The sequence below is a fragment of the Danio rerio genome, chromosome 13, assembly GCF_049306965.1.
Source record: "Danio rerio strain Tuebingen ecotype United States chromosome 13, GRCz12tu, whole genome shotgun sequence".
Classification (NCBI taxonomy): domain Eukaryota; kingdom Metazoa; phylum Chordata; class Actinopteri; order Cypriniformes; family Danionidae; genus Danio; species Danio rerio.
Window position 1 is genome coordinate 12,258,176 of NC_133188.1, and position 23,139 is coordinate 12,281,314.

At 36.6% G+C, this 23,139-nt stretch overlaps 1 protein-coding gene across 4 annotated transcripts in view; it reads left to right on the forward strand.

Moving 5' to 3' along the window:
- sufu (suppressor of fused homolog (Drosophila)) overlaps nt 1–23,139 on the forward strand; it is a 40,349-nt gene that overhangs the window by 6,484 nt on the left and 10,726 nt on the right. For 2 of the 4 annotated variants that reach the window (XM_005156536.6, NM_201309.1), the window contains 6 exon segments: nt 566–702; nt 3,244–3,386; nt 4,775–4,860; nt 7,459–7,531; nt 9,937–10,093; nt 14,444–14,546. In XM_005156536.6, coding sequence (XP_005156593.1) covers nt 566–702; nt 3,244–3,386; nt 4,775–4,860; nt 7,459–7,531; nt 9,937–10,093; nt 14,444–14,546 — 699 coding nt within the window. 4 annotated transcript variants of the gene reach the window in all.

Consider the following 23,139-nt stretch of genomic DNA (forward strand, 5'->3'; position numbering starts at 1 on the left):
CTCCTGCATTTGTTTTTCACAGACAACCAGTTTTTACGGGGACCTTGAATGCGTTAGTGACATTGTAAAGATCGAATATTTTAGAAACCGCAGAGCTATAGACTTTTCTTGCAGTGGCTTAAAGCAGGGGTGCCCAAACTCAGTCCTGGACAGCTGGTGTCCTGCATAGTTCCAACCTCAATCAGGCATACCTGAGCTAGCTACCCAAGCTCATACTTGGCTTTCTAGAAACATCCGTGCAGGTGTGTTGAGGCAAGTTGGAGCTAAAATCTGCAGGACACGGACTCTCCAGTATCGACACCCCTTGCTTAAAAAGTCGTCCCTTTGTACTTCATCTGGATATTCTGCTGTCAGAGGGTTTCTCAGTATGTGTGTCACATGACGTACACTTGAAAAAGAAACTGCTCTTAGCATAACTTTAACTAGGACAAATAAGTGACCTCAAAATTGTGGATGGTGTTCAATAGTTTTGATCTCCACAGTATTTATCTTTAGCTTTAAACAGAATATTGTCTAGTTTTTGCACAAAGAGGTCTGTTTATATATGTGTTCTGCTTCTGTGTAGATTTACAGGTCTAGAAGGCCCAAGTGGTTTTGGTTTTGAGCTCACGTTTCGTCTGAAGAGAGAAGCAGGAGAGACGGCACCCCCAACTTGGCCTGCTGAGCTCATGCAAGGCTTAGCTCGATACGTGTTTCAATCAGGTACTGTACCTGCACCCTCTATGAAGGGGTAGGACTCGTTTTTACAATTCCCTGAAGCTTTAATTCTGTAACCACAAAACAATGCGGCTGTTTTTTTGTTTTAAGTTACTTCCTTTAACAGATTGCCAGTAATGCAGTTGTTTTTAATGGGCTCCTTTAAATGTGGATCTGTTTTCCCCATTAGATATGCTTATAATGGGTTTTCTTTCATCTAGACCACCGTAATTTAGTTTCTTTCTGGCCCTTTCTTAGCTGTTTAAAAGTAAATAAGACATTTATGTCATCATCTTTAAATGAAAGGGTTAGTTCACCCAAAAAATGAAAGTTATCCCTTGATTTACAAACCCTTAAGGTATCTTGGGTGTATATGGCTTGCTTCTTTCAGTTGAATTCAGGTAAGGGTTTTATTAAAAATCATTTAAGTCTGTATTTTTCAGTGTTCAGAGCTTGAAGTTCATGTGCAGTTGAATTAAATACAGAAGTGCAGTGAAGAGAGAAACGAAACACAGTTCTGTGCAGCTAATGGCACTAACTTTACCTAAAGATAAAGACCCCTGAAGCTTGCCAGAAGTTACACAAAATGGTTTGCAATTTTTAAATATGGATATTTTTTCTTGTAAATATGCATGGATTTGCTACAGGAGACCTTTATTCACCCCCTGGAGCCATTTGAGTCAGTATTTATTATGGAAGGATGTACTTTATTGGAATTTTTGCTAAAATTAGCTGACTGGTACCATTGTAGAGCTTGAAAAGCCCAAGATTATTTTTAATATAACTCTAAATGGATTTTACAGAAAGAAGAATGGTATGTACACATACTGTAGAATCCCCTGAGGGTCAGTTAACCATAACATAATTTTCATTTTTGGGTGACCTAACCCTAATGTGACCCTTTTAATGTTCATTATTCAGTCTTGACACTGTTATCGCTGGATATTAAGACTTGCTTGTCCTAATATAACGCAAAACATATAATTAATATAATTATAAGTTTCTAAATTACTGAAACGTAGCCTTTAAAAAGAAAAATCACATTCATTTTCTACTATGGGGTGGGCATTTTGTATTGCTTTATTTTGATGGTCTCTTTAACGCATTTTGTTCAAGTAGTTTTAATTTTAATTATTAAGTAATAGAATTTAAGTAGACTTTTAGGTTGGGGTTAGTGTAAGTTTCTTAAAGTCAGTTAAATGTCTGTTGAAAGAGCAGGATCAACAGATATTAAGCTGACAGTCTACTAATACTTAAATGAGAATTTATTGGCATGTACTGTAGTTGCAATGCAACTTTTGGTCAACAAAATGTACAATAGGGACCATCAAAATAAAGTCTTACTGGGCATTATTTTAGATGTGTAGTGCATTTTCCATAGATGGCATCAAACGGTTACCTGTTACTATTTTTATGGCTATGAGTAAAATACTGATGCATGTCGATGTTCACAGGGTTCCCATGCTTCTTAAAAGTACTTGAATTTCAGACCTATGAATTCAAGGCCTTAAAAGTAATTAGAAACAAACATGGGTCCTTTTCAGTGCTTGGATTTAAAGTTTATGGTGTTATTTCAATAATTGTACAGTTCTGCTTTCAAAAACTGAATGAAAAATACATGAAAAATTAATTAAAAATTAATTTAAAAAGTAAAATTTAAATTTAATACAAGAACTATGACAAATAATGCACATTTTATTAATATTTCAGGAATCATATTTGAATATTACCAGTATTTTATATAAGGTATTGTATTAAAGTTCATTACTCACATTTAATGTAAATACTAGGTGTAAATGAAATGTTAAGGACAATAAGGACTTTAATGGCAAAGGTGCTTGGTTTAAAATGAATGAAATTACTTGAATTTGTTGTCCATGAAAGAGTGGTACCTTTGTGTTACAAAACAACACGACTAAAGCTTTGCAATTTTTTATAAATCTATAGAATTGTGTGAACACAATGTGTATGTACACGGTAGCCTGTTATTGTTACATTTTTAGTATTTCAGCATTCTAAAAACATTCCAAAATGATTTAAGGAACAATTTAGTCTGGAGTTTTAAAGGTTAGCATTTTAGCCAAAAGAATAATGGTGTTAGTTATGACAGCGATTAATTCATAATGACGATAATTATAAAAATGTATAAATAAAATGCATGTAAAATGATTCATTTATTGTTGTGCACGTATTGTATTTATTTAAAATGCATTGTATGCATATAGAGGGAGAAAAACCAATACAATGAAATAAAAGAAACCTGCATATGCAATAATAGAGGCCTGCTATGAATGCAGAAAATTCAGTTGCAAATCATATGAGGAGCATGTGAAATCACATGTACAGACTTTATTTAGTGTACATACTTCGATTAAAGGGATAAAGCAATATTCCACTATACTTTAGATTTGCTTTATATTCCCACAGCGGTTGACTATCTATATTATATTTATACCTTTATTAGATCTTAAAATAAACTGAAATATATTGTTCTCTTGAAAGTATGCAGAAAGAAAGAACACTCACGCAGGGTTTTCCTTCTAACAGAAAACACATTCTGCAGCGGCGATCACATTTCGTGGCACAGTCCATTGGACAACAGCGAGTCTCGAATCCAGCACATGCTTCTCACAGAGGACCCTCAGATGCACCCAGTGCAGACCCCCTTCGGCCACGTCTCCTTCCTTCAGGTCAGCATTTTCAATAAGGATAATACATTTTACTTTTGTCCACTGAATCAATTGAAGGCCTATCCACATAGCTGGTTATATTCAATGTTTTCTTATGGAATTCAGCAAATGATTCATTGCGTAACATGCATTTGTAAATTCATGGATGGAAAAAATGAATGAATTCATTTAAATAAGTATACAAAATCATTAAAATACCAAAAGCTTAGTCCAGATATATGGAACCAGATTAGTCTCAAAAGAAACTCACGCAAAAGACACGATGTACACATGTGTAGCCAAATTCACGTGCATAAAACCAAATTCACGTGCGTAAAATTTATTTATATTCACAAAAAATTTTCAGGTGCACAAAATAAAAATACATTTTCTTAAAATACGTTTCACAAATGCAAAACACGATTTGCAAATGTATGAGTGTACAAAAAGTTTTGAATGTTTAAAACTTGCGAGTTCATCCTGAATGAGAATGTGCAAATCCTCTTTCACGTATGACTCCCCCTGGATACGTGTGTGTGTATTTTTGAGACTTTCCTGCCAGAGTCAGGACTACTCGTACCTATCAGCCAATCAGATAAGAGCTGTATTCAATGAAATCAACTCTGCGCTTCTTTTGCGCAGACTGTTCCTCTCCAGCATGGCGAACGGAGAAAGCAGCAGTCACACTTTTTTTAAATTTATTTATTTATTTATTTATTTATTTGACTATATCCTCACTCTTTTTATCCATTATTTTGCCGCAGCTCCGCTTTTCTTATTTATTGTCTCGCAGCCCCATGAGCACCATGTATCCTGCAGGGTAATGTTAAGTATCATTCCGGCCGCTTCAATATTGCAGCGCCATTGTGGTCCAGTGATTAGCACGTTGGGTTACCATGGCCTTAGACCCGTGTTCGAACCTCACCTAAGATGATATCTTTTTTTTTTTTTCATTTTTATTGTTAAGACATATAAAACTGTAAGGTTGTTGAACATTTGAAGTTCTAAAGCAGCTGTTTTCTTGAAAAAGATGTGGTAGTGTCATTAGCAACTGAATGAAACTGAAAAAAAAAAAAGATCCTCACCTGAGTAAATATCTTTTTTTTCAGTTTCATTCAGTTTCATTTTTATGTATTTATATATTATTATCTGTCAGCCATGAACACAATAAAACATTTTTAATTGATATGGGCAGAGATGAACCCATGTTGATGTAGCTAAATGAGGCTTAACAATTGTTGAGAATCTCTAAATACCATTGGTTCTGGTTCAGCATGTATCTACAAAAATCTGATGAAAAATCTAGGTTCAATTTCTGATGTTACGTTTATTAACCTTGTCCTTGTCCATGTGCGTGTCTCCTTGTGACGCATGTAAATGAAGTTTTTTTTTCCTTCTGTGCTCATTAGATCGTGGGTGTTTGCACAGAGGAGCTGCAGGCAGCGCAGCAGTGGAACGGTCAAGGCATTCTGGACCTGCTGAGAGGAGTGCACATGTGAGTAATCCCACAGCCAGACACGAGACGGGCCAAGGACACGCTCCTGCTTAACTGGTTAAAGAAACTGCAGGACTAATTTAACCAGCTGAGAAACTAAATTAATGCCCTTGATGTATTACTTTGTCTCTCTCTCTCTCTCTCTCTCTCTCTCTCTCTCTCTCTCTCTCTCTCTCTCTCTCTATCTCTCTCTTCTGGCTTGAAATGCATTTATGGATGCATGAAGTAGGAAGATTTGCTATTTATACATTGAAAAATACATCATTAGTATTGGCACCCTTGGTAAATATACTGTAAGCAAAGCAGGCTGTCAAAATAATGTGTGTTTTGTTTAACTTATTGGTCAAAAAACCTAACATTTTTTAAAAAGTGTTGAGCTCCAAAAAGTGGGAAGCAACTATAAGAAAATGCCCATTTTAAACATCAGGGCAAGTTGAGATTTATTGTCATTTCACTACATGTGTGGACATAAAGGAGCAAAATGTCATGGTCACAGGACCACATATAAAATAAATACTTAACTATACATATAACCTTATACCGAACAATGTTTTGCAAAAGAGGTATTTGTGGTTGAAGAAAACTAGTAGTGAAAAAACACAATTTGTGGGACATTCACAAGTAAACATTGAACATGAAAGAGTTAAAGAAAAGAGTGCCCAGTGCAGATAGTCCTTTTTCTTAGAACGCAAAACTACCCATTATGCCTTGCGTGTATGTAAGGAGGATGCTTCGTCAGCAGCTTAATGCATATGAACAGTCACATTTGGACAGCTTTGAAACTGTATTTTAGATCTATTTACTTGCTCTTAACGTCTTTGAACTAATACTGATGTCTATCAGCGCCACCTCCAGGACTGATTATTTAAAATATGCTATCTAATGGGAATGAAAAAACAATATCTGCAAGTTACTTGTTCTTACCCTTTAGATGGCATCTTGTGCCATTTAAATGGAGCCTTGTCATCGCAGATTTTTCAAATATGTAACCAACCCAAATAAGTGTAATTCACCAAAATGTTTGACACACACGTACGGTCCCACTAACACATTGAATAAGTGGCACAAAGAGAAAATAAAATGGCATTTTGAAATGACAGAAAAACGCATGATGTGGTAGATACTACACAACACAAACCAGTTAAATGAAACCGGAACGGCTCGCGGTTCTAATCAACATGCAATTTTTTGGAAATTTTTCATACCAGTAATATAGTTTGCTCTATAATGCAGTGATCTATTGCGTATATGTGTGTGTGTGTGTGTATGTGTGCGCGCTTTGAAGAGCTGCTTAGTACAGTATAACAGCTGACAGGTCAGGAACACTGACGCTGTATTTCAGCATCTTATCTGATGGCTAGGCCCACCCATGCAGATTTTCCGCAGTTTTCTCGCAGATTTTTGACCATCATTAATTCTGTTCATTTACTTGAGTAAATATATATTTCTTCAGTTTTTTTTATTAATTTCAGTAATATTATTGACTAATGTGAAAATGTTCATCTGATTTATGTACAATGCCGTTTGTTTGTCTTTTACTAGATATATTGTATGACAAACTTGCTTTATTTACCAAATAAAGTAAATCTAATTGGATTTGCATTTTAAACAGGTGGTTTGTCAAGTCCACTCACCTTTGCGAGGCAAACTCAGAATTGAATAATGGTTTTATAGGGATGTGGAGTGATTTTAAGAAAGTGTCTGGAAATATGTCAGATATGAAAGAGTGAGTTTTCTACAGTTGGTTTGTCAAGCCCACTCACCTGTGTGAGGCAGACTCAGAATAGCATAATGTTTTGAGGCATTTAGAAAAGCAATTCATTTACTCATCCTTGTTTCATACCAGTTAGATTTTTTCGGTTTTGTTTTACAAAAGATTTAATAAAGAATGTTGGAAACTGTAAACCATTGACTTTTATAGTGTTTGTTTGTTTTTACTATGGTAGTCAGTGGTTGCAACTTTCCAGCATTCTTCAGTATATCGTTTGTGTTTAACAGATAAAAACCAGCAACCGCAGACTGCTTTGGACAAGTAAATGATGAATTTTCATTTTTGCGTGAACTATCCCTTTAAGAATTTCCAGTAATCAGCCTGAAGGAGGAAGTGTGTTTCGTCCCAATGCACAGTCAGGAGGAGGGTATGAAAGACCAAAAATATATCCAAAGATTCACAGCTGGAGAATTGCAGAAGTTATTTGGTTGACTCAAGATTGACTATTTGATGTAACCTACATCACCACAAATAATTTGAAATGGCTTTAAGAAAAAGCTTCTGCTTTCATCCAAAACCAACTCAAATGTCTTCATTTTTTATTACTATTTTTTAGCAAAAGATTAAAAGGTTGAACAACACACAGCTTTCTTTGCTTATATTTACAAAGGTTGTTGAATTCAGTCTAGGGCACTGCATTTGTGTCTTACTACATTTATTTTTTCGTGCTGGGGCATTGTGGAAATTGCAGATAAGAGTAGTGGATTTTGAATGCTGTTGCTTTATAGAAGGCACGAGGGAGCTCAAATTGGCTGGGATGCTTTGTGCTGTTCTTATTTTTCATTATTCAGAAATGAAGTTTGATTTCTCTTCTGGTTTGTTTGCAGTGCTGGAGGTCCATGGTTAATCACTGACATGAGAAGAGGAGAATCCATATTTGACATTGATCCACATTTGCAAGTAAGGATTTTTGTAGTGTGCATGGTGCTAAAAGAATAGCTTATTCGCAGATAAAAATACTTATAATGATGTTCCTAAGCTTACAGCCCTATGATTTTCATAGTGCAAAAAATGTTGGTGGAATTCAGTCATAAAAACAGAGTTGGCTGCATAAGAGGCCGTTCACATTTCACATCTAAAACTGCATGGAAAAGGCGAGGCTTCTCGTTTTCTTGCATTTTAATGCGCTTCTGAATCACTTCATAAGCGATTTGTTATTATTATAGTTTATCATTATATTATGTAAAAAAATAAAATAGCCAGCGTCTTTGTTTCTGAATAAAAGTTTGCTTTAACTTAAATGTAAATTGGACAGAGATAGAGCACATTCTACTGGACAAGGGTAATCTATCACCACTACTACTGCTACTTCTACCACTACTACTAATATTAGTAACTTTTTAAGAAAAAAACTAAGCTTTTTCAGTATTACCTTGTTTAAATTTTCTAAAAAATATTTTTATTGAATATTTATTGAAAAACAACAACAACAGCAAAAAACGAATAGAAAACAAATTTAAACTGGAGTGAAAATGCTGGTAAGCATAATGCCAATAAAAGAGAAAACGGTAAACAAAAAATAACTGTGCGCAAGCATTGTTTTACACGTATAACCATGACTGCACATCTGCAGCGCCATCACCCAGCAATATCACTGTCTGTAGGCAGGATAGCAGAGAAGGTAATAAAGTCCTCCAAATAGCAACAATTCCCTCGCTGAATCTACCCAACTGGTTCCAAGAGACACATAAAAATAACTAAGGCAGTGCGGGTGTTTGTTGCTTAAGATTTGCAGCCGTTTTCGGTGATTGGAGATGTGGGCTTTTGTCATTTTATAAAAGCACTCGATCCGTGTTACAGACTACAGTCTCGCATTTTTTCAGCACCGAGATAATTAGGATGGTTTATTTATGTTTACCTAAGAACAAATATGTTTATTTAAAATGACCAATTTATCCTTATTTAATTCACATGTATGTTTATTTTCTAAATGTAGGATTCCCCAGTTTGTACATGGGCTACCAGCAGCTGTGAGATTTCAGTGTTAATTTTTTTATACAATGCACTAGGAACTAGTGTACTTTTCTTGGCTTTTAAGTAAAACAAAATAAGTATTGCAATAAACTGTTTATATTTTTTTCTCCCTTACCTCTTACTGTCCCTATTGCCTATTGAATAATAAAAACACACATGTGTCAAGCCATGAGAACCGAACCAAAAACCGTGTTAAAAAACTGAGGTATGTATTGAACCGTGAGCTAACTGTATTGTTGCACTACTGTGCACTTAATTCTGCTCAAACCATTTAAGTCGCCTCCATTTTCCACGTGAGTGAAATTATTATATGCTTGTATATTCCATATCTATAAATGTATTTGTTTATAAAGGATAATTTATCATTTATAATTACTTGAACTTGCACTCCAGAATCTGATTGATAATCAAGCGCATGTGGTCAGAACACAAACGTGTCGCAGGTATAATGAAGTGTTTAACGTTTCTCCTAATGAAAAAACTGTCTAAGCAAAATGATAGCATGGGTCTGTAGCTCCGTCATTTTTGCCCTTTTTGGTATCCCCACGCCTGGTGGGATGACGCCCGAACAAAATGGCGTTGATTGGCCATGCCCACTTTTAGCTTTGTTTGCGCTCTTCAGAAACCCATGGGTGACGTCACGGATACTACATATTGTTTAGTCTATGGTGTGTATGTCTGCGAGAGAAGCAGGTCAGTGCTGAGCTCAGTAATATTCATGACATGATCCATATATGGTCAGTTATAGACCTTCTGATTCTAGGGCTATTTTATGGATCAAAACATGAGAATAAAATATATATATATTAAATTTACTGACGTCATAAACCTGCTATGTAGATATCAGAGAATAATTTTAACTTATTAAGCTAATGCAGTATTTGCATTCTTTAAGTTAAATATTGGATATTTAATTTGTTTTGCAATTTACACTACTTATGTACTTTAAACAAAGTTTCAAATGTACACTTTAGGGTTGAGAGTATAGCCTGTTTAGATATAGTGCCTCATCCAAGCTAAAATGGTCTTTTCCTTGAAATATTTGCCACCTTTACTCCCTTAACACAGTTTACATCTCTCAAGTAACACACAATTTTAATTCCTGGTGATTTAAAGGTATAGTTCACCCAAAAATGAAAATATACTCACACTGTGCACACTCACACAGTGAAGCTTCAGCATTGAAAAGGTGGATTTGTAATTAAGTCTGGCCTCTTAAACTGGACCCCTCCACCTGCTGTTAGTCCTCTGCTCTATACACTGAGACGGACACATGTCCAGCCACGCTTCTCCCCTGCTGATATGTGCGTGTGTTGATTGCTCATCCAAAGCAGGAACGAGTGGATAAGGGCATCGAGACGGATGGCTCTAACCTGAGTGGGGTGAGTGCCAAGTGTGCTTGGGATGACTTGAGCAGACCTCCCGAGGACGAGGACGACAGCAGGAGCATTTGCATTGGGGCACAGCCACGCAGACTGTCGGACAAAGGTGAGGCATGCTAAGGACAAATGCAATTTAAGAACGGCTCAACAAACCAGCTTGATTAAAATACAGTGTCTCAAGCAGGGATTTTGTTTTTCTGTATCAATATAGATTTATGCACAAACTGAAAATCACAAATACTATTCTTAAAGGGATGTAAAATAGAAAAAATAGACAAAATAGTAAAAAATAGAAAATCCCTCCACTTATTCTACAATATCCATACAATATTGTATATATTCTACTATGCCTGTACAGTTGTTGCTCGTTAATTGCAGGAGTTACATTCTAAAAATAGCCTGCTATAGGTGAAATCCATGAAGTATTCCGCTTTACTCTTCACAATTATTATAGATGTTTTAAAGGAGCAGTAAGGCATCTGCCTAAATGCTAACATTTAGCACAATATCTTTTAAATACAGTCCCTCTCCTGCTGTCCAAAGCTACGCCTCCTGAAATCATGAGTGTGCACTTTAAAGATGACAGAAACCCATTAGATCATGTCATTCGCCAGTTAGAAAACCTTATAGTACTTTATAATACTACAATTCTGAATGAAAAACTGTATATCTTGCACAATTTCTGTTGTTACAAACCCTTTTTGTTTTATCAACACAAAATAATTCATAAAGGGAACGCAACATAGAGAGGACACATGAACTAAGTTGTCTAAATTAATAAATTTATTACAACCAAAACAATCAAAGAAATCATGTGTCACAACTAAATAAGAATGAATAAAGAATCAATAACTCACGTTCTCCAACACATTTATAACCCTAACCAAAGACTAAACAACCCAACAATTAACAAACTAGATCGAAGGAAGACTTAAAGAAAACAAAACAGTAAATTAAAGAAAATAAAAGAAGCTTGATGGCTGGCTGTGAAGTCTCCTTTCTCTCCACTCAATGTTGGTCCGCATTTATAGCCAAATTCAATAAGCACAACTCGCTGCAGGTGCGCAAAGGAGGACTCTAGGAAACAAACAGTGAGTGACGTCATGACACGCACGCAAGCGCAGAGACAGGCACAACAGAGACAGGCAACAGCCGTAACATCTGTTGTGTAGTGAGCAAGTAAAACTTGTCACAATGTGTAATATTTCATGCATGTAGGATCGCTGATCTCACTCTCTCACACGATTTGTCCTGAAGTAACTACTGTATGCGTAGTGGTTGGCCAGCGAGGGTGCAGGATGTACACTTATTACTAAGCCATACTGACATGCTATTTCCGAGCGAATATTTAGAGTAGATGGTAAACAATATAGAGAGTGCATAATAGACTGCCAATGTTTAAAAAGGAACCAATGTGAAGTGAATATAAAAGCAACTGCACCTCAGTAAACCAGGCTTGGCAGAATAACGCTATTTACTGATGTTTTATTATTAACCTAAAAAAATAGCAACAATATTGATGCTGTAAAAGGGATCTCATGAAACTGAAAATAGTCACATCAATCTTTCGCCAGAAGATTTCTGTGGCTAATCAACACTTCTGTGCATATAACCCATTAATAACACAACACAATCTGCAACAGCTTTGCGTGACTAAAATAGTTTAAAGCAAAGAAATCCTCATACGTTTTTGAGATTTTAACAGATTTGTGTGTTGAGCATCAGTTAAGACAATGTTAGCACCTCTCAGCTTTAATTGTGGGAAAAACTAGATAACTTTGAGCTTTTGTCAGCTATTTTCGTCTTCTGGGTTTAAAATGATTTTTGGGGCGGGATCAATCATCAACGTAGCGCAGAACTGCAAGTGCAAAGATGGCGTGTTGGTTTCTCATCATTATTCATATTGGAGTTTTCTTATCCTATGAGATGAGCCGGCTTCTTAATTATTCATTACTGCGCATGCCCTCCGAAGGCAAGACAGACCTGCCAGTGCCAAGCTGTGAGACCCTATGTTGATGACTGGGTGAGACCGCGTCCAAGGACCCAGGGCACACCGTATTTAGCTGTTCATGAAGGGTCGTATGTGTTTGTTTCCATGATCCATGGGGTGTATTGCATGTTTTTCCCAACAATCCTGTCAGGGCCGATACAGCAAAGCTGTTTGTGTTTGCAGCATGCATTTTTGTCAGAAGAGCAGTACGAAAATTGGAGAATGGAGGACGTTGTCTTTAACCTGGAGTTCGTTCATATTTAGACACATCGCCGTGCTGCTGTGTTTGCCTAAATCCTCCATATTACCAACAGGGCTAATGGTTGAAATAGGCAGGGGAAGAGACCTGCTGCACTGATTCTGCATTCAGACCCGGGAATTGAGGGAGAAGTCCTCATTTATAGTGTTTATATGAACTCGATTATCTTTAAAATGATATAAATTGTGGTTCTGTGTATATAAAATTACGAGTAACAACTGTAGCAGGGCATTAAATTTATGTTTATTACTTTGCATTTTAACTTTGTAAATTATAAAATCATGGGTCTCCTCATGGTTTGTGTCTCATTTTGTGAGCCGACTGATAACAGTTGCTCGCTCTCCTCCTTCTCCCCTGCTCTGCTGGCCACGCCCACTCCTGCCTCTGATCGCGGAGTTCCACGCCCATTATAATGCATTTTTTTTTAATTTGTGAAAAGCAGGGGGGTGTCATGGCCCTTTAAAACATAACAAAACAAAGTGGGGGGTGTCATCTTCCTTTAAAACATAACATTACCCATCTAAAAGAAATACTATAGCCATGGTGTCGTCCTTCTTCCAGCGTGCAATTGTAATTCCAATATTGATTCAGGATTGTAAAGTTTTGATTCAGCGTTTGTTTTTACTGGTGTCACGTACACACCCCAATGGCGGATTTGTGTGAACGAGTGGCAGATGTACTAATCTATATTTTTTTACAGATTTGGGCAACAAATTTTAATTGGATGAACATTTTTTTAGTCTTATACCTTACCTAGGGTATAAAAATACATATAAACACATTTAGGTCGTTTACTTTAATCATTACTGTTGGACTGTGAAGAGACTTTCAACCAGCACAACAAAAATGTCTCTGAAGACAATCTCCTACTGCACCTTTAAGGCTGTTGAACCCCTCAGGCATTAACATTTTCACACTTCTCTCTCTTTGTTTAAACACTCGCATAACTTTCCTCTTTTAGCATGTCCAGAAGCTCTTTACAGAACTTTTGTGTGATGTTAGCATCTTGCTCTGCCTTTTTGGTGCTATCGCAGGTGCCTTTGACGGTGCAGAATGTTTTGTCGGCATTATGGGGTTTGTTTGGGAGTAAACTTGCAAACATACAGGATTGCACTGAATTTGGCAAGCTGAGCGCATTCTGTACTGTACAGGAGACATGAAACGGAGCAGATTAATTGACAATGTACTACAGCCAATCAGTGCTCTAATGCGCTAATCAGGATACACAACACAATGCACTGTAAAAAAAATCGAGACTGTGAAAAGTGGACTGCGTTATGGCGAGGGATCACTGTACATACTTTCGTCAATTTGTATGTTTTGTATTTTATATTTACTTATTTTTAAAATTCCTTTATTATTGGTTATTATTTTAGTTTGTTTCCTGTCACTGTCATTTTGTGGAAACACCTGTCATGAAAACAAAATTCCTCGTATGTGTAAACATACCAATAAAGCTCTTTCTGATTCTGGTTCTAAACCTATTTGAGTTTCTTTTTGTTGTTGAATGCGTAAGAAGATCTTTTTAACAATGTTGGGAAGCCTTCAATAGCATTTTTATGAATGTCAGTGGCTGCTTTTTACAACACTGTTCAGAATATCTTGTTGTGTTTTCAATAAAAGAAAGAAATTAATTAAAATTTAGAACCACTTGAATGAGTAAACGGTGAAGATTTTTGGGTGAGCTATCCCTTTAAATATGGATTATTGCTGACAATACTGTACAAGATAGCGGTGCCCTTATATTAACATCAGAATAAGACAGTTCTAACTTATTAAAGTAAACAATGTTTCGGCAAATATTAAATGCTAAAAACTTTAAATAAAAGAAGAACATTTGCTAGTCAGATTTGAGCTAATTATAACAGGTGGCCGAGTGTAAAAGTTATTTTTAAAACAGTAGTTGTTTGTCTATAGTATTTAGCCTCCCTCCAGGGTTTACTTATGTTTAAAATTTGTATTATTAGCATTACAGACTATTTTGCAGAATAATCGAATTGCAGTTGTATCTGAAAATCGTATGCTAATATATGTTTACAATAATTTTCTATCGTTATAATTCTGTTATGAATATTAGCACTTTTATTATTTACTATTATTATTTTGTCATTTTATTTGAATGTAAGTGTGACTTAATTAAGGGTGCTGGTTAGTAGGTTTCAACCATCTTTGTTTCTTTGTTTCAAGTATCTGTGTTGTTCCTACAGACACCGAACAGATTAGAGAAGCCTTGAGGAAAGGACTGGAGATTAAGAGCAAGTCTATCCTGCCTCCCATCAGCGGTCAGAGGCACAGTCATGACCGGCCACAGTAAGTCCTGACATCCATGACAGTCAGTTGATGACAAAAGCGTCTGATTATACTACAAGCAGATGTGGGGTTTACTCAGTCCTGTGGCCTTAATTCTGGAAGTAGCAGGCTGAAGAGTTCGCCTTAGGACACTGAACTGCTTTGGTTTGCTATGCCACCTGTTTGAGACTGGATGGCATCATTGTGGTTCGTGGCTAAGAGACAGAGTGGGTGCTATAAAAATAGTGTGCAAAATGTCACAAGGATTCCTAAATCTCTTTTTATTCTATGCTTTTTTTGATTTGTGAACAAAAATTCATTAAACCCTATTAGTAGTGTACCTCTACTAGCAATAACTGATAGTGGAGCATGAATGAAACAATGGTCTTGTCCACTTTTTGCACAATATTTTTATTAAGATGTAACAAAAATATGACAATATAATACAACACAATTATATTTACAGTTTTTCATTTAAGGAGAAAACCAACAACAGCCAAAAAATTAAATTAAAATAAACAACAACAGCAGTTGTTAAAATGAACAATAAACTTGATTGTACACACTGATGGGATATCAAACTAACTGAACCTAATACTAAAATGTATAAAATTTCAAAACCATTTTTAGGTATAAAGTCTGAAATAACTGAAATATTGTGTCGTAAATAATTTTAAATAGGTCTTAATTTCCCTGTGTCCAAGTAATGCTAGATCAACACCCAATCACCTATAATCCATCACAAAACTTTTTTTTTTTTGTAATAATTAAGATTTTCATAGAAAAAATATACAATTCACAACAGCTGTTTGACATTTTACAGCAAATTCTCCAATTTAAATCCCCAAATTAGGTAAAGAAAACTAAAGCAAGACCTCCCTTTACATGATCTTTCATTAGTACAACAACTAGAAACTGAAGTAACATTTAAAAAATCCTAAGTGTTTAGCCCTGTATAGGTCTAAAATTTCATTCATAATGGTGTTTAAAGTCTTACATTTGATTTGAAGAAACATGCAGAAGCGATCATGTGACAACCTATTTCATTAACATTTAAGCAGAAATGTTGTAAATGTGCGACAACTAATTTCATTAATCTTTAAACAGAAATGTTGTAAATGGCTAGTATAACAAATCCTAGAAAACAATCTGTAGGATATCCATTTAAAATTGTCTATTTTAAATCTCATTTAAAATTTCTTACTGTATGCTGCTGAAAAAAAGAGGCTGTGTAGATGCAGCGTCTTGCATTATGGTGAATGGGCATTATACTTATGCCTTGGTCAGCTTCAGCCAATATAGAGACATGTTTATTATAAACTGATTTACTAGGCAGCACAGCACCAATAAGATCAACATGTACTTACTTAAACAAGCTTCTGAATGGAAAGTACATGTACACATGACTGACAGTAAAATCTGAAAAGACAAAGACTGACGTGTAGTGGCAGCAGCTATACAATATGTACAGGCATTATATTTTGTAAGAATATTGATGTGGGATTTGTTGCTAAAAGGATAGTTCACCCAAAAATGAAAATTGTCCTTTACCAACCCTCCATTGTTTGAGTTTCTTTATTCCGTTGAATTCAAAATAATATATTTTGAAGAAAATTGGAGTAAAGCAGTATTGGCAGTGTTGATATATATATATATATATATATATATATATATATATATATATATATATATATATATATATATATATAGAGAGAGAGAGAGAGAGAGAGAGAGAGAGAGAGAGAGAGAGAGAGAACCCCCCTTCTTGTGAAAAACAGGCACATGCCAAGGAAAAAACAAAAGTTGGATCCAAGATGGCCAACATCAAAATGGCCACCATGGTCACCACCCATCTTGAAAGGTTTGCCCCCTTACATATAAGCTGCGTCCCAAATGGCACACTATACACTATGCACTCATGCACTATGTACTTATGCACTTACACACTCAACAGGATAGTATATGTATGAAGTGGTGTCCCAAATGGCACACTAATGTTTTTTTTACTAAGCGGAAATTCAAACCGTTTCCCTAATGACGTTTGACGGTTGCCAAATCAGTGAAATAAACAACAGAATTATCAAATAATACCTGCCATGAGTATTGCCGCATTCACCATCGGGAGGTGCTATAATCACTCTCGTTGGAGAAATTTGCTTTCACCATCCAAAATAAATAAAGTTATCCAACATGTGCGTCCGATAGCTCCGCCCCTTCCGCTACGTATGCAAACCTGCGGTCGTTAAGTGCGTGAAGTGTCCATCATTACACACTTCATTTTAGCGGCTGAATGAGTGCATCATCCGGGTAATTAAAGTGCACTTATGATTTTTAGAGTTTTCAGTGTGAACACACTACTTACACTGTTTATACTACAAAATGGCATAGAATAGTGCATAAGTATGCGATTTGGGACGCAGCTATACTAATGAGCCAGAAACAGGACGTTAATATCACCAACCATTCCCATTAAATTAAGGTGTATTCATAAAAATGGCTCACCCTGTATTGTTTTTTTGTACTATGGATGTCAGTGGCTACCAGCATTTCCAAAATTCTTCCGAATGTCTTTTGTTTTGTATTCACTGAAAAAAGAAACCTGTTAAGATTTAGGTTCACTTGAGGGTGAGAAAATGGATAAACTTATTTTTTTGGAAGTGAACATATCCCTAGGTTCCATTTGTAATATTTCCTTTTTAAACACTAAAGGCAACATATCAGTGGGATGACTTAAACCAGGGATGTCCACACTGGAGGGCCGGTGTCCTGGAGAGTTTAGCTCCAACTCTAATCAAACACACCTGAACCAACTAATCAAGCTCTTACTAGGTAAACAGCGTTTTCCAACAGGGGGGTCACTTCCCACAAGGGGGCCTCAGCGAGCTTTGTGGGGGGTTGCGTCATATTTTTAAAGGGTCACAAAACACTAAAACACATTTTTTTGAGCTGTTGACAGTCGTATATGTGTCCCACACTGCTAAAAACACTATTAGGACACCTATATTTCACTAAAAAGTGTAAATTGGTTGTTTTTGCGTTATTTCAAGCAAATTCGTACTTCCGGTTTGAAACGAATTTTTGAAGCTGCGTCACGGTCATAACATAATAGCATGTATTCCAGCGTGCAGACTGGACGTCTGTACCAGAGTGTGTCTTATTACGTCTTACAGTGTGATGCATTAATGCATGAGTAAAGCTTGGTTCAAACCAATCAGCGTGCTCTATTGTGCAACTTCATTAATATTCATTACTGTCATAGTGTTCAGACGGCAGAGACGCCACATTGAATTGGCAAAACAAGCGTGAAGTGTTGCTTTTATAGTTTGCTGCAGTGAAGTTTTGTTTTTATTTTCTCTCTGTGAGAGCGCAGCTGGCGTCACGTGTGGATTTACAGTGTACGCGACGCTCGACAACAATAACTTACGTGTCTAAGGAGGATTATTGTTTACCTAAGAGCTGTTCTCATCTGCAAACGCTGAGATCCGGATTCGCTTGTAGTCTTCTCTTAATAAAGACGCGGCTCTAGTTGCTGGTGATTGTCCTGTCTCTACAGATTTGGTAAGTGAGCGACCAGTGCTCTTTGTTTATTCAGTTTGTATTTTATTCGTATCGAACAAACTACTGCACCGAGTGTAAACAAGTTAGCTTTACAACCAAACTATAACCTCATGTAGGATTTTGTGACCGGAATAACACACGCGGCTTTCTGACACTACCTGCCGAGTGCATCTAAGTTTCCGGGAAATGCTGAGTTTTTTTTCTCTTATTCGCCGTGCGGTATCAAACATTGCATGAAAAATACACGCTTAGAGCAGTTCCTCGAATCAAATATCTCGTTTGTGGCGAGGGACATGAATGAATTTCCTGAATGAAAGAGCCAAACTGCAGTTAAAGTCCACCATTTAATAATTTGGCAAATAATTTGACTACAGATGTCCATGTAAACAGTCCCTTTCTCCCCTGTTGGGTATGTGTTTTGACTCTGAAATTCAGCGCGCCCAAATAGACACTCCCACACCAAGCCTCTTTTCTTCCTCCGACACTTCCCCCTAAACAGAGCTGGACACGCCCATTTTTCTGACTCTTTCCAAAGTAGAGGTGTGAAAACACCCTGCTGAAATGAGGGGGTTTCATGGCCCTTTAAAAAATCTTAGCAGTAGACAATTGGGAGAATTATCATGTTGCCTTAGTTAATTTTTTCCCCTAGCTCAGTGGTCCTCAACCACCGGTCCATGGATCAATTTGTCACCTAAGCACGAAAAATTTAACCCACAAGCAGCAAAATGAGTAAGAAACAGATGTCTTCAGAAAGTTTCTTTGCAAAGGGAAAAAGGCCCAGTGAACGAGCCACGAACTGCCAAGGAATAGATCCGCAAACCACTAGTCAACAAATCAGGTGAATTCAACCATGGCTGTGCAAGAAGATCATCTCATGAAGATCGCAAATGACGGCAGCCTTCGCGTATCGCGTATTTCTAGATTCGGCACAAGTTTGCCGTTTCCATTGGAGGTGCATGGCTTGAGTCCACAATCGCTCGCACCAATGAACCCTGGGCTGCGAGCGCACCGTGAGTCATGTGACAAGAATTGTCCAATCAGCTTCAGCTTGTATGGATTATTCACATTTCCGTAAGACTAATTTTCTTAGACAAACACAGAACACACAAAGACTGCAGTGCTTTGTACTTTTCTCCATAAATAAATATTGTATCAGAGAGTGACAGAAATGTTTTGTCAGTTTGTCATCCTCTGAGAAAACGGTTAACGGTCACATAACAACCTACGAAACACCCCCCAACCCACCGCAGTAAAATTGTCAAGCGTTGACCGGTGCGTGGTGATAAAATGGTTGAGAATCACTGCCCTAGCTGACCAAAATGGACAAGTTTGTAATCCTACCTTCACAAAAAAAGAGAGCCTCACTGATTTGCCTCGCAGCAATCCTCACACTATTTGATAGAGCATAACTAATAACATGCAAGTAGTAAATTTTAATAACCTATATTATGTTTTTCCCTTATAAACTGATGTGAATACTGATATTTTTGTTATTGAATGTCAAATAGGGTCAATTTAAAGGCCAAAGGCTTACGGTTTTTAGTTACAACTGGCCTACTGATGTTTTACTTTTATATTTTACATTAGGCTCTTATTCATTCTTTCATTCATTCATTTTTTTTGGGCTTAGTCCCTTTTATTAAGCCAGGGTTGCCCCAGCAGAATAAACCGCCAACTTATCCAGCACGTTTTACGCAGCAGATACCCTTCCAGCTGCAACCCATCTCTGGGAAACATTAGGCTATTATTTGTGCATAAATAAATCTTGATATAGTAATAAACATACAGTTTGTTTGAAAACAAATTTTTTTGTCATCATTACCTTACTATTGTGAGGTGGGCCTCACAATATTTTCCAAGGAAAAAGAGGGTCTCAGGCAAAAAAAGGTTGGGAACCACTGGACTAAAAGATCTCCAGGCAGATGTGTTAGAAGCAGGTTAGAGCTAAAGTCAGCAGGACACTGGCCCTCCAGGACCAACTTTGGACACCCCTGACTTAAATTAACTGTTCATGATGTATAAAATGACACAGCACTGTTGTTATTGCCTAAATACTGAGTGATATGCTTTAGTACACTAAGTTTCAGGTGTCGGAAATAACTAAATCGCGAACTGTACCTTACTATATTGCTTTTTTGGGATCCTTTTAGGATACCTAGCACAACAGTAAACTTCCAAAAAGGTGGAGCTGGACTCGCTGCTAAACATTGTAATAATACAATGATTCTGCAGAGATGAACCATGCTGAAATAAAGCTCATCCCTTCTTGTGACAAACAAGCACATGCCAAGAAGCAAGAACAGGATCTGCTGCATGTCGTCCATTTTTATTTATGCAGACATGTGGAAACCACTGCGTCTCCTCTGCATTTGAGTACACTTGCTATGCGTCTGCATTGGAAATAATGAACTTAAGTGTGCAAAATACATAATATAACTTTCCATATTATTATTTTTTTCTCTTTAAACCAGAATTGACATCGATTGCAACTTTTTGGCATATATGATGCTATTAGACATGGAATGAACAGCCTGATCGGGGTGACCCTTACCGAATCGTACTGTACTTAACTTATATTGTTCAATGAAAACAAGCCCTAACTTTTTAGTCGCACTACCCTCCCCTATTAAAAATGGCTTTTAAAGAGGTCTGCAATTTTTTGAAAGGAATGAATTTCATGTGCTTTAGTTTGTTCAACTTAACCACAACATATATCAAAATCACCATTGGTTTGACAGCGACCTAGAAGCCGGTCTAATATGTGGATAATTACTTGCAGGTATTTTTCAGACACAGCCTGTGCTTTCAATCTTTGTCCTCACGAGTGCTGACTCTTGCCAGCTGCTCTGCTGTCTTACAGCACTTTTACTACCAGCACACAAATTTAGCTTTAAGTCTGCCAGAACAGAAACTTTTGCATTGTCAACTGTATTTCTTACTCTCATTAAACCCATTGCTTAGATGTTACAGTAAATTGTGCATTGACAAATAAACAGTTTGGCGCATGTGGCTTTGTTAACTGGTCTGCTATGGTAGAAGTTTGCTGGGGTGACTGTTTTAAGCACTCTGTCCTCATCTCATTAGTTGCTGTGCAATCCAGATCATCTCAGTATGTGGTTTGTCTGGGTTAATCTCACTCTCCTGTTGTCTGCGCCCCATTGTTTGGTCACGGCCCCCTGCTAATTTTGCACCAGCCAAAGATTCAGACACGCATCTGGCTCAGCCTGACTGTTGGTTGAAGTTGCTTGTGTTGGCCAATTCAAATTATCACGATAAGAGAAAACATAATCCAGAATTCAAGCAATTTGTGCTCCTTGCATTTTTGGAGTCGTGCAGTATTTGGCAAATATTGGATCAATACAGTAGGACTACATCTACAGTAAACAAATTCTGATTTATAATAATTATAAAGGATCAATTGACCCAAATAATGAAAGTTATATTCATTAAATAATTAATTAAAAAAATTCCCAAACCCCTGAGACATTCATTCATCTTCAGAAAACAAATTAAGATATTTTAGATTAAAAACTCTCTCGTGCTCCATAGTTCCACATTCCAAGTCAAGAAAAGGAACTAAAAATACTGACTTCAGTGGTTCAATTGTAATCATACCAAGCTCCATGATCAATTTTGTGATCCAAAGAACTGTAAAAACAACTTTGTTTGCCTGTGCCTCCCGTTTCAGATCAGGGTGCGTGTGAGGGTATGTTGCTGCCTGCCCCCTCAGATTACGATCATGTAAAATAGGTTTTGGTAAAAAAAAAAAAAAAAAAAAGTGTTTGAAAATTTGCCAAGTCTATTGTCCTCCTAGTGTGAATAATAAGCTGTGATGGCAATATTTTAGGGCATACTGTTAGGCAAGGTTGAGCTTTGATTGGTGTTTTAGCACATTGCCCCACCCTACTGCAAAGGAGACTTCACTCATCCAAAAGAAGATTGCAGCTACTAAGGTGTCGTCAAATATTTTTCTCATTTTTATATAAGTTTTCATGGTTAGTCACAGTTGTCAGGCTGTTATTCCATTAAGTAAACTTGTAAGAATAAGTAGATATAAATAGCTTTTGGTCGTGTTGTGTGTTAGCAGTAGAACGTTTGTATTGGTTTGCTTATCTGATAAGCTAAGACCTATTTATCAGCCTGTAATGAGTTGTCTAATATGTAGGTCTAGGTTTTTTTTATACATGTGGATATTAGGCATGCGCCGGTGTAAGATTCTAACGGTATGATAACCTTAAATAAAAATATCATGGTTTCATGGTATTGTGATCACTGCTGTAAAATACATTCTTTTAAAATTTCTGGGTAAAAAAACAAGAACTTTGAACACAATGGCTGCACCCGAAATCACATACTTCTATGCTATATAGTACACTAAAAACTGTATATGATACGAGAAGAACCCGAATGACCTTCTTATGGCAAAATTTTAAAGTATGCATCTGATGGACCCATGATGTGCCCAGAGAAAATTCATAAATAGGAGTGAAGCTCCATTTTTCTCTATAGAACATACTTTTCTGTTGGTCGAGTAGTAAATTCAAATTCAAATGCAGTACCTACTGAGTAGTTGGCAATTATGAACACAGCCCAATATATTTTATTTTGAGAAAAATTGTAAATATTTTGGATCAGTAAACATATCAGGCTAAATTATTCAAATGAATCATTGACTTCTGCTATTGTCATTAGTTTCAAAAACATTTTAAACAGCATCTTTGATTACTTTTCTGCCGGAGATACCGTTGACCTAAAAAACAAAACAAAAAACAAACAAAAAAAACATAAGAAATTTTTGGGCGTTTTTAAAACCTTGACTTTTCCAAATCACGGTATACCTTGAAAACGCTTATCATGCCATGCCTAGGGGATATATGAAGATACATTGCATACTAGGTACAATTAATCTTGTTGCAGCAACAAGATGTATATTTAATGGTGCGTAAAAAGGTATTAAAAGGATAGTGATTGACACCCCTCTGTATATCAGATGCTCTCAATGGCTGGATACTAATGGCTAACACTACTGGATCTGATGGCAGAATGTTGTATTGTC